We start from the raw sequence: 13,923 nt of genomic DNA, 5'->3' as shown, positions 1-13,923 counted from the left end.
TTGAAATACACCAAGCTGGAAAAATTGGCTTATGCCCTACTAACCTCGTCGAGAAGACTCAAACAATACTTCCAAGGGCATGTGATCATCCTAAGAACCGACCAGGCCATTCGGCAAGTCCTCCAGACCCCGACTTCGCGGGGAGAATGATGGCATGGGCAGTAGAACTGTCCCAATATGACTTGCAATATGAGCCCAGGTAGGCAATCAAAGCCCAGGCAATGGCGGACTTCCTAGTAGAAGTCACAGGAGAAACACCCGACATACCGAACACACGGTGGAAACTCCACGTCGACGGAGATTCCAACCAAGTGTTCGGAGGGGCTGGGATCATTCTCGAGAACTCGGCAGGGGTAGCTTACGAGCAGTCGATCATGTTCGATTTTCTAGTCTCCAACAACCAAGCGGAGTACGAATCATTGATAGGAGGGCTAATCCTATCTAAAGAGGTCGGGGCGTCAAGGATTGAAGTCAGTAGTGACTCTCAGATTGTCACGTCCCAGATAAACAGCAGCTACCAGGCCAGGGACACACTACTACAAAAATACCTGGAGAAGGTAAGAGAGCTATGCAAAAGCTTCGAAGAAGTCGTAATCCAGCATGTCCCTTGGGAAAGGAATTCCCGATCAGACTTCCTCTCCAAGCTAGCGAGCACCAAGCCTGGGACGGGGAACAAGTCTCTAATCCAAGGGCTGGCAACTGAACCAGCAATCATCTATGCGAAACCCAAACTCCAAGCCCCCTCATGGATAGACCCTATCTTCCGATACCTGGAGCATGGCGAAACACCCCAAGACGAGAAGGAAGCATAAGCCACCAGGAGGGAAGCCCCCAAATATGTGATCATACCGGGGCAGTTATACAAACGATGGCTCTACCAACCCCTGCTCAAATTTTGCCTACGCCCCGACCAGACGGACTATGTCCTAAGCAAAGTCCATGAGGGGTGTTGTGGTCACCATATTGGAGGAAGGTCGTTGGCAAGGAAGATCATCCGAATAGGATATTACTGGCCCACAATGATGTCAGACGCTCAGGAGTTCGTCAAAAAATGCAAAAAATGTCAAGAAAATGCCAACTTCCATAAAGCCCCACCTGAAGAACTTAGCTTGATAATGGCACCCCGACCCTTCGCCCAGTGGGGAGTCGACCTCTTAGGGCCATTCTCACCCGGGCCGGGACAAGTAAAATACTTGATAGTAGCCATAGACTACTGGCCAGCATATCTTCAGCAAACTGCCAAAAATTCATGTGGAGGCAAGTAGTCACCAGATTTGGAATCCCGGAATCCGTCATATCAGATAATGGGACATAATTCACTGACAAGAAGTTCAAAGAATTCCTCTCAGGACTAGGAATTAAGCAAAAGTTCTCGTCATTCGAGCACTCCCAAAGCAACGGATAGGTAGAAGCAGCCAACAAAGTCATCTTAAAAGGGCTAAAGAAATGACTTGAAGGGAAGAAGGGTTCATGGGCAGACGAGCTAGCCTCAGTCTTATGGTCTTACAGAACCTCTCCCCAATCATCTACCGGCAAAACCCCCCTTCCGACTCACATACGGGGTCGATGCAGTCATCCCAGTCGAGATAGGGGAGCCGAGTCCAATATTACTTCTTGGAGGAGGAAACGAGGCAATCGAGAAAGACCTAGTTGACGAAACAAAACAGATGGCACACTTGACAGAGACAACAATCAAACAAAGGATAGCCCTAAGATACAACGGTAAAGTTCTAAAAAGAAGCCTCGGGGAAGGCGACCTGGTCTTACGACGCAACGACATAGGACCACCAACTCCGGGAGAAGGCAAGTTGGCCACAAACTGGGAAGGACCTTACAGGGTAAGAGAAGTCCTCGGCAAGGGTGCGTACAAGCTGGAAAAGTTGGATTGAAACGAGGTGCTGAGGACATGGAATATGACAAATCTGAAAAGATTTTACTCATAAGAGAAAACGACCTGATGGCCTGACGACCCCGCCACCTCCGCCTTAATTTTCTTTTTATTTCCCCTCATTTCTATTTCCTTTAATTATGTATTACATCACTCATTTGTCTTAAGTTCTACATATACACGCAAAATAATTTTGTCTTTTGCAAGATATACGTCAAATACGACAAAGCGACCAAAATGACAAGCAGTCGACCTAACGGAGACCCGGGACTGATCACCCCGGGAACCAAAGGGACCCAAAGTAAAACGCACAACTCAGCAACAAGCGACAAAATAGTAGATACCATAAAAACAGTAAAGCAAACGTAAAAATAAAGGCCGCGACGGCCCAGATAAGGGAAACGATAAAGTAAACAAAAGCCATGATGGCCCGAGGAAGTAAACAATGACAACCATAAAAAGCTTAATCAAAATAAAGTACCAAGAGTATTCATTACAATCAAAAGGCGCCTTAAACAGGCCCAAAAGTAAAAACAAAAAATTACAGAAGGCAAGGCAAGGAATACAAAAAGCTGAAGAAGAGGTGTCCATCTTAAGACTTTAGGATATCAACAATCTTCCCATTCTCGACCGTCTTGAGAGCACCAACCTGGGAAAGATCGAGGTCGGGAGCCAGCACAGCCACCTGGAGCTTTATCCCATCCTCGGTTAGCTTCACGGCCTCCCGGGCCCCCTTTGCAATTTCCTTATTCCTCTTCTTCAAGGAGGCCACCTCTTGACGAACAGTTGCAGCCGAGCTCTCAGCCAACTTCAGCTTTTCCTCCAATTCCTTGACCTTCTTCTCGGCAGCAGCGGTTTCAGCACGGGAAGCATTTAATCCTTCATCAGGGAGAGGTCCCGCTCCAGCAGCCTGTTGATCTCTTTGGCATCCCCCTTAGCCTTCTCTTCCTGCTCAGCCAACTTTGTCTTCAGAGACTCCTCCCGAGATCTTGAACCCGTCAAATCTTTTTGGGAGTTTCGAAGCTTCCCTTCCATGACATGGATGTTTTGCAAGACAGGTTCCACTTTCTTGGCGATAACGGCAGCTCGGAGGAGACTGCAATAGATCCACCTTGCCTGACCTGCAAGATCGGCATCCCGGAAGAACTCTTCAATACCAGGAAGCAATTGAGACTCGATGAAACCTCCAGTATTAAAGTTCTTTTCCATAACGAAAAGGGCCTTTCCCGAGTCCCGCTTCCTCTTCTTCGGGTTGCCAACGACCTGGAGGTCGTTACCCCCAGGCCCCAAATCCTCTTCCCCAAAAGGAACCTCCTCCTCCATACTTGGGTTCCCCTGGGCATTCTCAATGGGGACCTCAACTATCTCCGCCTGCCCTTGGTCAACCCATTCGACCCGACCACTACTTTCCCCGACTTTCCCTTGGCCATGACTAGCCGAAGGAGTTATCGAGGAGTCCTCATCACCCTCATCACCCTCATCACCATCATGAATAAGGTTCATCAACTCAGCCAGGGTAGTCTTTCCGCCAGCCATGGAAACTGCAAGCAAAAGCAAAGGTGTGAGCAATAGAAAAGTGAAATACTAAACAAAAAATGCAAGTAAAATGAAGAACTCACCAACATACGACCGACCGGTCTCCTGATCCCCCATAACCATGTGGGGATTAAGATTTTTCTCACCAAAAATGGCCAACAAGATGTCAGCGATCTTATGCTCTTCCAAGCTCAACCAATCGTAGGATATTTTTATTAAGTAATCAGATCCCGCCCCAAAGCTCCAATAAGTCGGGATCCACCTTTCTCCCTCGGCAGTAAGCCAGAAGGGTTGATAACCCTCAATCGGCCTAACCTTGAAAAAAGTATACTTAAAGCCATGAAAGGAGTCCTAAAAACGGCCGAAGATCCTGCGACCTTGTTGAGCCCAGAAGGACATATACCCCTTTTTCGTCTTCCCCTCCCGAGAAGGGTTCGTAAGAAGAAAAAGGTAAAGGAAAACATTCACGCAGATCGGGAGCTCCAGATACTCACACACCATCTCGAAGCATCGAATGGCAGCCAAACTGTTCGGGTGCAGTTGCGATGGAGCAACATCACACCGGTTTAGCAAACCCATGACAAAGGGAGAAAAGGGTAAACAAACTCCCAAGGTCGTGAACATGGGTTTATAAACCCACAACCAATCAACAACTCGCGGACCTACCAAGTTCTTTTGACGGACACGTTCCCGATCAGCAGGAACATAAACTTGGTACAATGCTTCCTCGGAGCCTCCTCCACACAAGATCCTGGACGCTCTCCTGGGTGACCTTGGATGGGGTGTCCTTCACATCGGAAGTAACCCAGGCATAATGGTCAACGAAATCGGCTAGCGGCCGCTAAGCCAGGTTCAGAAGTACGGGGCGATCAGCCATACCTACAGCGGGGGCACCACTTAGTTAGAACGGGAGGTCGGGAACCCTAAAAGCAGTAAAAATAAGCTACAACTCCCTAAAACCACCTCCTAGACACCCCTATGCTAACCCAGAATCTAAGCTAAACCCAGGAAAAATCCAGTGGCTCCCTCTCTAGAAAAAGAAGCAAGAAAGACAAGCAAAAACCCAGGTGTGCATAGGGAGACACACAAGAAAATACCAAAAGGGAAAAAGCAAGCCAGAAAAACTGTAAAATCAACGCACTTGGAAAAGGTGAAGAAATAAGCCGTAGGATGAAGCAGCAGCAAAAGCAAGACGAACAACGAACAAGCAGCGAAAGCAGATAAGAAAATGGAGGTGGCAGCTGTTTGAGAGAAAAGAAGAAAAGGAAATAGAAGAATGGAGTAATGAGGGGATTGTGAAAGTAAAAAGAAGGCAAAGAGCGTAACCGTCGAGGAGGAGCGCTAAAAGGTAGGGGCATATTTGTCATTTTACGCAAATTTCAAATCATGAAATGATGGACATTTAATGCCCAGCATAGAAGCCAAGGAGACAGCATAAAGAGAGAGACGAGGTAACCACGCGTGGGGAACACGGATGATATCAGCGAGCTCCCGAGAAGAGGAATACATCCCAACTCGGCGAGTAAGTCAAACGCGCCCAGCCACGAGCTTCAAACCTCAAGACTGGCGCATTGGGGGCACTGTTACGAACTCACATGGTCCAACCCGGTTACCCGACGGGTCGGAAGCCCCGCCTCTGACCCAAGACCCGAGCCACCATGATAAGAAAGTCCGATGGGTCGGCCCCCCGTGCCCGACCCAAGGACCGCGCGACTTGCCATTACGCGGCTTAAGTCACTGACTAGCAAAGCCGGTCGGGTTGATATCCTCGGGGCAACACCCGAAGCCCCGACCCGAAAACCGGAACGACCAACTCCTCCCACGTGGATTAGGATAGCTCATACAAGCTTCTTAGCCAATGCGCTAGGTCATTTATGGGCCCACCCAGCACAGTATATAAGGGGAAAGGTCAACTCTCCCCCCAAGGTACGTCGCATTTTACCTAATTTGGCTATCACCTCGTACGGACACTGACTTGATCGTCGGAGTGTCCTTGCAGGTAGCCACCCCCTCGTCCTCTTCCCCTTCGGCATCATCAACTCTCAGTTCCCATCTCCACGCTCGGTCCAGGTCTACCCGGGGTCTCACTCACTCACCCTTCCATCACCACCCGACCCTACGAGAACCCGAGGTCTCAAGGTAACGAACAATTTGATTAATACACTCGAGTCTATATTCGTGGTTAAGATATAAGGAATAAACAAAAAACATAACAAACTAAGTTCAACAAACATGAGACATGAAGCCGCTGAAAAAAATTGTATGATGGACATTGTGGATGAATTAGAGAAGAACTTCCTTGAAAAATTCACTTATTACATAATGATCCTAGAAAGGTTTTACAATGGAAAAGCTCAACATTGGACTATTATTGTCTACGAGGCAGATATAATTCTAAAATAGTTGAAGAATCTGTTGTCTATGTTTCTTATTTTTACTTTCTCTCTTCCCTTCTTTAATTATTTAACAGAGCATGTATGATTCAATTCTAATATTTCGGCTCATGATTTGATTAATACACTCGAGTCTATATTCATGGTTAAGATATAAGAACTAAACAAAAACATAACACACTAAGTTCAACAAACATGAGACATGAAGCCCCTGAAAAAAATTTTATGATGGACATTGTGGATGAATTAGAGAAGAAATTCCTTGAAAAATTCACTTATTACATAATGATCCTAGAAAGGTTTTACAATGGAAAAACTCAACATTGGACTATTATTGTCTATGAGGCAGATATAATTCTAAAATAGTTGAAGAATCTGTTGTCTATGTTTCTTATTTTTACTTTCTCTCTTCCCTTCTTTAATTATTTAACAGAGCATGTATGATTCAATTCTAATATTTTGGCTCATGATTTGATTAATACACTCGAGTCTATATTCATGGTTAAGATATAAGAACTAAACAAAAAATATAACACACTAAGTTCAACAAACTTGAGACATGAAGCCCCTGAAAAAAATTGTATGATGGACATTGTGGATGAATTAGAGAAGAACTTCCTTGAAAAATTCACTTATTACATAATGATCCTAGAAAGGTTTTACAATAGAAAAACTCAACATTGGACTATTATTGTCTACGAGGCAGATATAATTCTAAAATAGTTGAAGAATCTGTTGTCTATATTTCTTATTTTTAATTATAATATTTCGGCTCATGATTTGATTAATACACTCGAGTCTTGATGAAGCAAATTATGCTTTTCTTTTCTCTCACTCATTCCATTACACAAATTCTGCTGCATCATATACATGTCTCAATGGGACTAAAATCTCTCATCTTAGTCCTTCCTTCATTACCATCACGTGTTTAACCGATTCATTTATGTTGATTTTTCTGTTTCTTTGGTTTTGTTACTCTGTATATAATATGATGATGATTGATGAGAGTGCTCCTGTTGTATTAATTAAATTCAGTATTTTAGTATATGGCTCTATGCAAATATTAAATATTTGTATATTTAGTTTATTCACAAGAGAGTAATGGTATTTTAGGCTTATTCCATAGTCGGAGGCTTAAATTTCTTGGTTATCATATCCATAGAGATATTGAATATAATTGGTAACTTGAATGTCAACTTTACCTTTCCATTCTTTTTGTAAAACATTATGAAATTTCTAACTTTTCCTTTGGTTTTTCACACTGATTCTAGTATTTTTTTTCTTTGATTTCTTCATTTTTAATGTAAATTACAGAATGTTTAATTTTCATAATTCACTGAGTTAACTAGTTCATATAGAATCGATTATAATGTTTTGTTTGTTTATTTTGTTGGCCACTTTGATTGAGTTAAATAGTTCATAGAGAATAATGTAATTCTTTACTCTTTTATAGAGAAAGATTGCTTCGAAGGAGTTTGCGAAATATTGATGGACATTCTAGGACTTGAAGATTGCAATTTGTTGAGCAATGACTTGGTAAATTTTCTATCTCGCTTATACTTGTATGCTTTGATACGTATATTTTGTACCTTTGTGTAGTTTTGTTTTTCATATTGAATGTCTTTTGATATTTAGTCTACTTTTGGATAAGTAATATAATTCTTTCTTAATTTTAATAATAGTATTGTAGTGTGCCATTTGATGAATTTATATACTTATTATGCATGAACATTATTATTTACATGCTTGGTTAAGTAGTAGTAACAATATATGAATAATTTGATTTTTTCAAGACTTAGAAAAAGATTGGATGAGTTTACCGAGAGATAAAGCTAAGTTTAGTAATAGTGTCAATGACTTCTTAGACTTTTCTTACGCTATCGAAAACCCGCAAGGAGAGAAAATCTTATGCCCTTGTGCAAAGTATTGTAATTTCTTGTGGCACCAAAGGCAAACAATTTATATCCATTTGATTGCCTTTGGATTTGTTAATGGCTATACGAGATGGATTTATCATGGAAAAAGTGTAGTTGGCATGGATGTTGATGGCGATAGTGATAATGATAGTGATAGTGAGAGTGAGATTAACTCGTATGAGGACATGGATGCCTTGTTGAACGATAGATTTAGGGATGTGGCACAAGAGAAATGAATAAAAGAAGGTATAAATGAAGATGCAAAGAAATTCTATAATTTGGTTGAAGAGGCTAACAAAGAACTATATCTCGGTTGCAAGGGATTTTATACGTTGTCTTTTACCATCCGAATATACTTGTTAAAGTGTCAACATAGGTGGGGTAATGCCTTTTTTACTTCTCTCTTGGAGTTGCTAAAAGAGGCTATTCCTAACTTGAATATTCCTACTTCTTTCAATAAAGCCAAGACTATGGTGAGAGACTAAGGTCTTAACTATAAGAAGATTGACGCATGTCTGAACGATTGCATGCTATATTGGAAAGAGCATGAGAAGGACACATCTTGTCATGAATGAGGTGCTTCGCATTGGGTTGTGCATCCTGTAGTTGAAGCTGATGTTTTGCCTTCAAAAATATCTCACAGTGTTTCTGTGAAGACGTTGCGACACTTTTCCCTAATTCTCAGGCTTCAAAGACTATTCATGTGCTCAGCAATAGCTAAAAGCATGAGGTGGTATGACGAGAAACGCAAAAAGAATGAAAAGTTAAGGCATCCTGCAGACGGTCAGTCATGGAAGGACTTTGACAATCATTATACAAATTTTGCTCTTGAACCTTGTAATATGAGATTTGGGTTGTCACACGACGGATTCAATCCATATCGAACAATGAGCATATCTCATAGAACGTGGCTTGTTGTTTTAATGGCTTATAATTTGCCACCATGCATGTCTATGAAACAGGAGTACTTTATGCTTTCATTGCTAATCCCTGGACCAAAGTCACCAAGAAATGATAGAGACATTTACTTGCAACCTTTGATTGAGGAGTTGAAGGAGTTGTGGGAGGTCGGGTGGAAACATACAATGCATCAAAAAATGAAACCTTCCAAATGTATGCAACTCTCATGTGGACAATAAGTGATTTTTGGCTTACGCAATGTTATCTGGTTGGAGTATAATAGGGAAGCTAGCTTGCTCTTGTTGTAACCATGGGACTTGTTCTAATTATCTTATGCATATAGTCGCAAGACATGCTACATGGTTTATCGTGTCCTTTTGCCTGAGGATTATTCATGGAAAGCTAACAAGAGATCTTTCAATGGAATAGTAGAACACAGGCAAGCTCCACCATTTTTGACGGTTACTAAAGCTTTAAACCAGTTGGAGTCTATGGAGAATTCATTTGGGAAACTAAAACCAAAGAAAGATGGTCTATGGAAGAAGAGGTCAATATTCTTTGATTTACCTTATTGGCAGTATAACACATCACAACACAACTTAAATGTGATGCACATAGAAAAAAAACATAGTGGGCAGTATTCTTAGAATTCTCTTGGATATTTCTAGAAAGACAAAAGATCACACAAATGCTCGATATGACTTGCAAGAAATGGGCATTCGAAAGAACCTTCCCCTAAGAAAACAAATGGTAGAAAAAAGGTGACGCTGGCAAAGGCATGCTACTCAATGACTAATGCTGAAAAGTCAATTTTTTGCGACGTCTTGAAGACAGCAAAGTTGCTAGATGGCTCAGCTTCAAATATTTTTTAGTGTGTGAACCTTTTGGAGAGAAGAATATCTGATTATAAGACTCATGATGCTCATTTCATGCTTCACTATTTCTTACAAATTCCTATCAACAGAATACTTCCAGACCAAGTTGTAGTTCCTTTGATTCGACTTGACTCATTTTTTCATCAAAAGTGTTTGGTAAAGAGAATCCAGGAAGAGTTTGATGTTTTGGAAGAACTATTACAAAAACTTCTCTTAAAAAATATAAAGAAATAGATGAAATCAAGAAACAAAGTGAAGAGCAGGTAACAGCCTTAAAACCTGAACTAGACGACCATAAGCAAAGATTGCAAGGATTGAAAGATATTATGAAACTTATGTTGTAACAAACTTCTCCTGGCATGAATGTTGATGAGACAATTTCTCTCTTGCGATATAAGCAATCGTCTACAAATAGTGCAGAAGATCCAAATTTGATTCCTCGACATTCTCCTCCATCGACTCATATACCAAATTATGATTAGGTATATGTGTGCTAAATTGTTGTAACACTTGAGTATACATGTTATTATTAAGATGATATTTTGACTATATTTTTTTGTCTATTTAGATTTGTCTACAGATTGCTTACGGTTGGATGAAGTTTTCTGAAGAGATAAAGGCGATTCTTAGCACAATGGTAAAGCACAAACTCTTTTTATTTCAAATGAAAAAACTAATTTCTTTTTTGTTCAAGTTCATAATGAGAAAAACATGTATTTTGTTTACTTGTATTTATTATTTATTTGACTTGGTAACTTAGCAAGTATGTTAATTGACACTTGGAACATCTTTTTATATACATGTGCAATATATATTATTAGCTTATTCTTCCTATATTGGTTAAATTAAATTTAAATATTTAAATATTGTTAGTGTGTGCTATATATCCTTCAAATATCATATAAATATAACAAAGGTAAAATAGATATTGCTTTAGATATAAAAAAGACAACCTAAGAAAAACTCAATAATAAGGTGTTGCTTTAGATATTAGAAAAAGACAATTGCAAATAAACTTAGATAAGTGTTACTTTAGGTCTATGAAAAGGAAATTTTAAAAAATCTGGACAAGTGTTGCTTTAGGTATATAAAAAACAACCAGAAAAAAACTTATACAAGTGTTGTTTTAGGTATATAAAAAGGCAACTTAAAAAAATTTGGACAAGTGTTGCTTTATATATTAGAAAATACAACTCGTAAAAAGTGTTGCCATAAAGTCTTATATAAAGCGTTGTGTTTGGGTCTTCTAAAGTAACCCTTAGGTGGAGTTGCTTTTTTTTTTTTTTTTTTTTTTTTTTTAATAGAAAAGACAACGTTTTCTGAAGGTTACTATAAAAAGGGATTCTCTTTAATACACAAAAGCGTTGCCTTAGACTAAAGATAATGGCCGTATAGCCAACCCCTAAAAAGTATTAGATTTTATCGGAAAGTATTGTCTTTAATCAAAGGAACACTTTTCTTTATTATAGGCAACGTTCTTAAAGGGTTGCCTCAATCCGAATTTGTGGTAGTGATAAGAGAAAAGGATAGCGTATGATATGGTGAGATGATATTATCAAAATAAAAATTAATAATTTTGAAAGAATAATAAAATTAAGATAATTAAAGATGTTCAATATAAAATTAAAAAAATAATTTTTTTATCTATTAAAATTATACATAAAGATAAAGAATATTTTGAATATAAATTTTTAAATTTTTTTAAATTAAATAGAATTTAAAAAATAAATAAATTTAATAATATTTATAAATAACTAATCTATAAATAATGTTAGTAAATTTTTATTTTGATTTTATTATACATACATAATAATAACATAATTTTTTTAATTTTATTTTTTTAATTTAGATTGAATTATTTTATATATTTTACCTATTAAATAACTTAAAATATTTTATTTTTTTATAATTTATTTTTAATTATTAATATTAAATTTATAATTTTAAAAATAAAAATATAAAAATAATTTTTTAATTTCAATATAAAAGCAACTGAAGCATGTGTTGAGCAATTAGTTTCAACAATTATTATATCAATTAAGACATCCGGATATCAATTATTCAATTACATCATGCTTAATTAGGATATGATTAAAATCGTCAAAACTAATTAAAGATAGTGAGAAGTCTATTCTTGCCACTTCACCTCGGTCCCATGGAGGTTAATATAATAATGTAAGTTCTGTTGTAAAATAAATAAAGATATATAAAATAAAGATGTGTAAATAGAAAACTCTAGTATTAATATAATTAGTTCAATAAAATTATTTATATATTTATATGCAATAACGAAAAAAAAGAGAGAAAAATTATTAGTAATATAGAGAAAAAAGGGTGTTTTATTGCTTCTATCTCATGCCTCGTATATAAACCCGTATTTATACATGTATGAGATTCTTATTTTCAACTTTCATTTATTTGATTCTATCTTGAAAACTGATTCTTTCAATCTTAAGAAAGTTGGCCGCCCAAGTCATGGTCATCCACATTGTTATCACAACACTCCCCTTGGATGACCATTTAGGATTATTGCCTCGTTAAAACCTTACTAAAGAAAAACTCAGTGGGAAAAAACCTTAGTGAAGGAAAAAGAGTACAATATCCTTTAGTGATGAGGACTACCTCATTAAAAACCTTGTCAAGAAATACCAATGGAAAAAAACCTGACCAAGGAAAAAAGAGTACAGTCTCCCTCTCTTGTCGACATCAGTTGATGTCTCGAAATCGGTGCATCCCAATCTCATGTACCAATCTTTCAAAGGAGGATTTTGGAAGTGACTTTGTGAATAAATCTGCCAGATTGTCACTTGAGCGGATCTGTTGGACGTTAATTGTCACTTGATTTTGAAGATCATGAGTGAAGAAGAATTTGGGAGAAATATGCTTTGTTCTATCACCTTTGATGTATCCACCTTTAAGTTGAGCAATGTATGTTGTATTATCTTTAAACAGAACGGTTGGAGCTATCTTATGATCAATCAGCCCACATGATGACAAAATATATTGGATCAAACTCCTGAGCTAAAAATACTCGCGATGATTAGAGGATGTTGCAGCAATCGTCTGTTTCGTGGAACTCCATGATATAGCTGTTCCACCATATGTGAACATGTATCCTATTTGAGATCTCCCTTTGTGTGGATCAGACAAATATTCAGCATCTGCATAGCCAACTAATTGTGACTTGGATCCATAGGAATAAAACAATCCCATATCACCCATTCCATGAAGATATCGAAAGATTTGTTTGATTCCACTCCAATGTCTTCTGGTTGGAGAGGAACTATATCTTGCTAGTAAATTCACAGCAAATGATATATCAGGTCGTGTATTATTAGCAAGATACATTAGTGCTCCAATGGCACTAAGAAATGGTACTTCAGGACCAAAGATATCTTTATTTTCTTCTTTAGGACAGAATTGATCATTTTCCACATCCAAAGATCTTACGATCATTGGGGTACTTAATGGATGTGACTTATCCATATAAAATCTTTTCAAGATCTTTTCTGTGTATGTTGTTTGATGAACAAAGATCCCATTTTTTGTATGCTCGATCTGTAGACCGAGACAAAATTTAGTCTTTCCAAGATCTTTCATCTCAAACTCTTCTTTTAGAGTTTTTATAATTGTTAGAATCTCTTCAAGAGTTCTAATGATCATCAATGTACACAGCAATTATAATGAATCCAAATGCAGTTTTCTTTATGAAAACACATGGACAGATATCATCATTCTTGAATCTATTTTTGGCCAGATACTCAGTAAGACGATTATACCACATTCGTCCAGATTGATTTAGACCGTATAAAGATCTTTGCAATTTGACTGAGTATAATCCTTGTGAATATTCATTGGATGGTTTATGTATCTTTAGTCCTTCAGGGACTTTCATATAGATATCCCGATCTAATGAGCCGTATAAATAGGCTGTTACCACATCCATTAAATGCATATGCAGTTTATAATATGCAGATAAACTGACCAAATAACGCAATGTTATCGCATCCACTACAGGGGAATACGTTTCTTCATAATCTATACCGGGCCTTTGTGAAAAACCTTGTGCCACAAGTCGGGTTTTATAGCGCACAATTTCATTTTTCTCATTTCGTTTTCTCACAAATTCCCATCAGTATCCAACAGGTTTTACATCTTCTGGTGTACGGACTACAGGTCCAAAGACTTCACGTTTTGCAAGTGAGTCTAATTCAGCCTTCATGGCTTCTTTCTATTTTGGCCAATCATTCCTTTGTCGACATTCTTCGACTGATCTTAGCTTAAGATCCTTACTTTCATGCATGATATTTAATGCCACATTATATGCAAATATTTCATTGATAATTGTCTTATTTCGGTCCCATTTCTCTCCTGTAAAGATATAATTTATCGAGATATCATCCTTTTCGCAATTT

General features: G+C 38.2%; 1 protein-coding gene across 1 annotated transcript; it reads left to right on the top strand.

Annotated features, from left to right (window-relative positions):
* Positions 1–868: 868 nt before the first annotated feature.
* On the top strand, positions 869–1,889 carry LOC140179306 (uncharacterized). Its single transcript, XM_072218025.1, has 2 exons — positions 869–935; positions 1,510–1,889. The coding sequence occupies exons 1-2, from the start codon at positions 869–871 to the stop codon at positions 1,887–1,889; spliced, it is 447 nt and encodes a 148-aa protein (XP_072074126.1).
* Positions 1,890–13,923: the final 12,034 nt, after the last annotated feature.

The sequence above is a fragment of the Arachis hypogaea genome, chromosome 15, assembly GCF_003086295.3.
Source record: "Arachis hypogaea cultivar Tifrunner chromosome 15, arahy.Tifrunner.gnm2.J5K5, whole genome shotgun sequence".
Lineage (NCBI taxonomy): Eukaryota > Viridiplantae > Streptophyta > Magnoliopsida > Fabales > Fabaceae > Arachis > Arachis hypogaea.
Note: the sequence above shows the minus strand (reverse complement) of the source record. Positions and strands in the feature narration are given on the sequence as shown.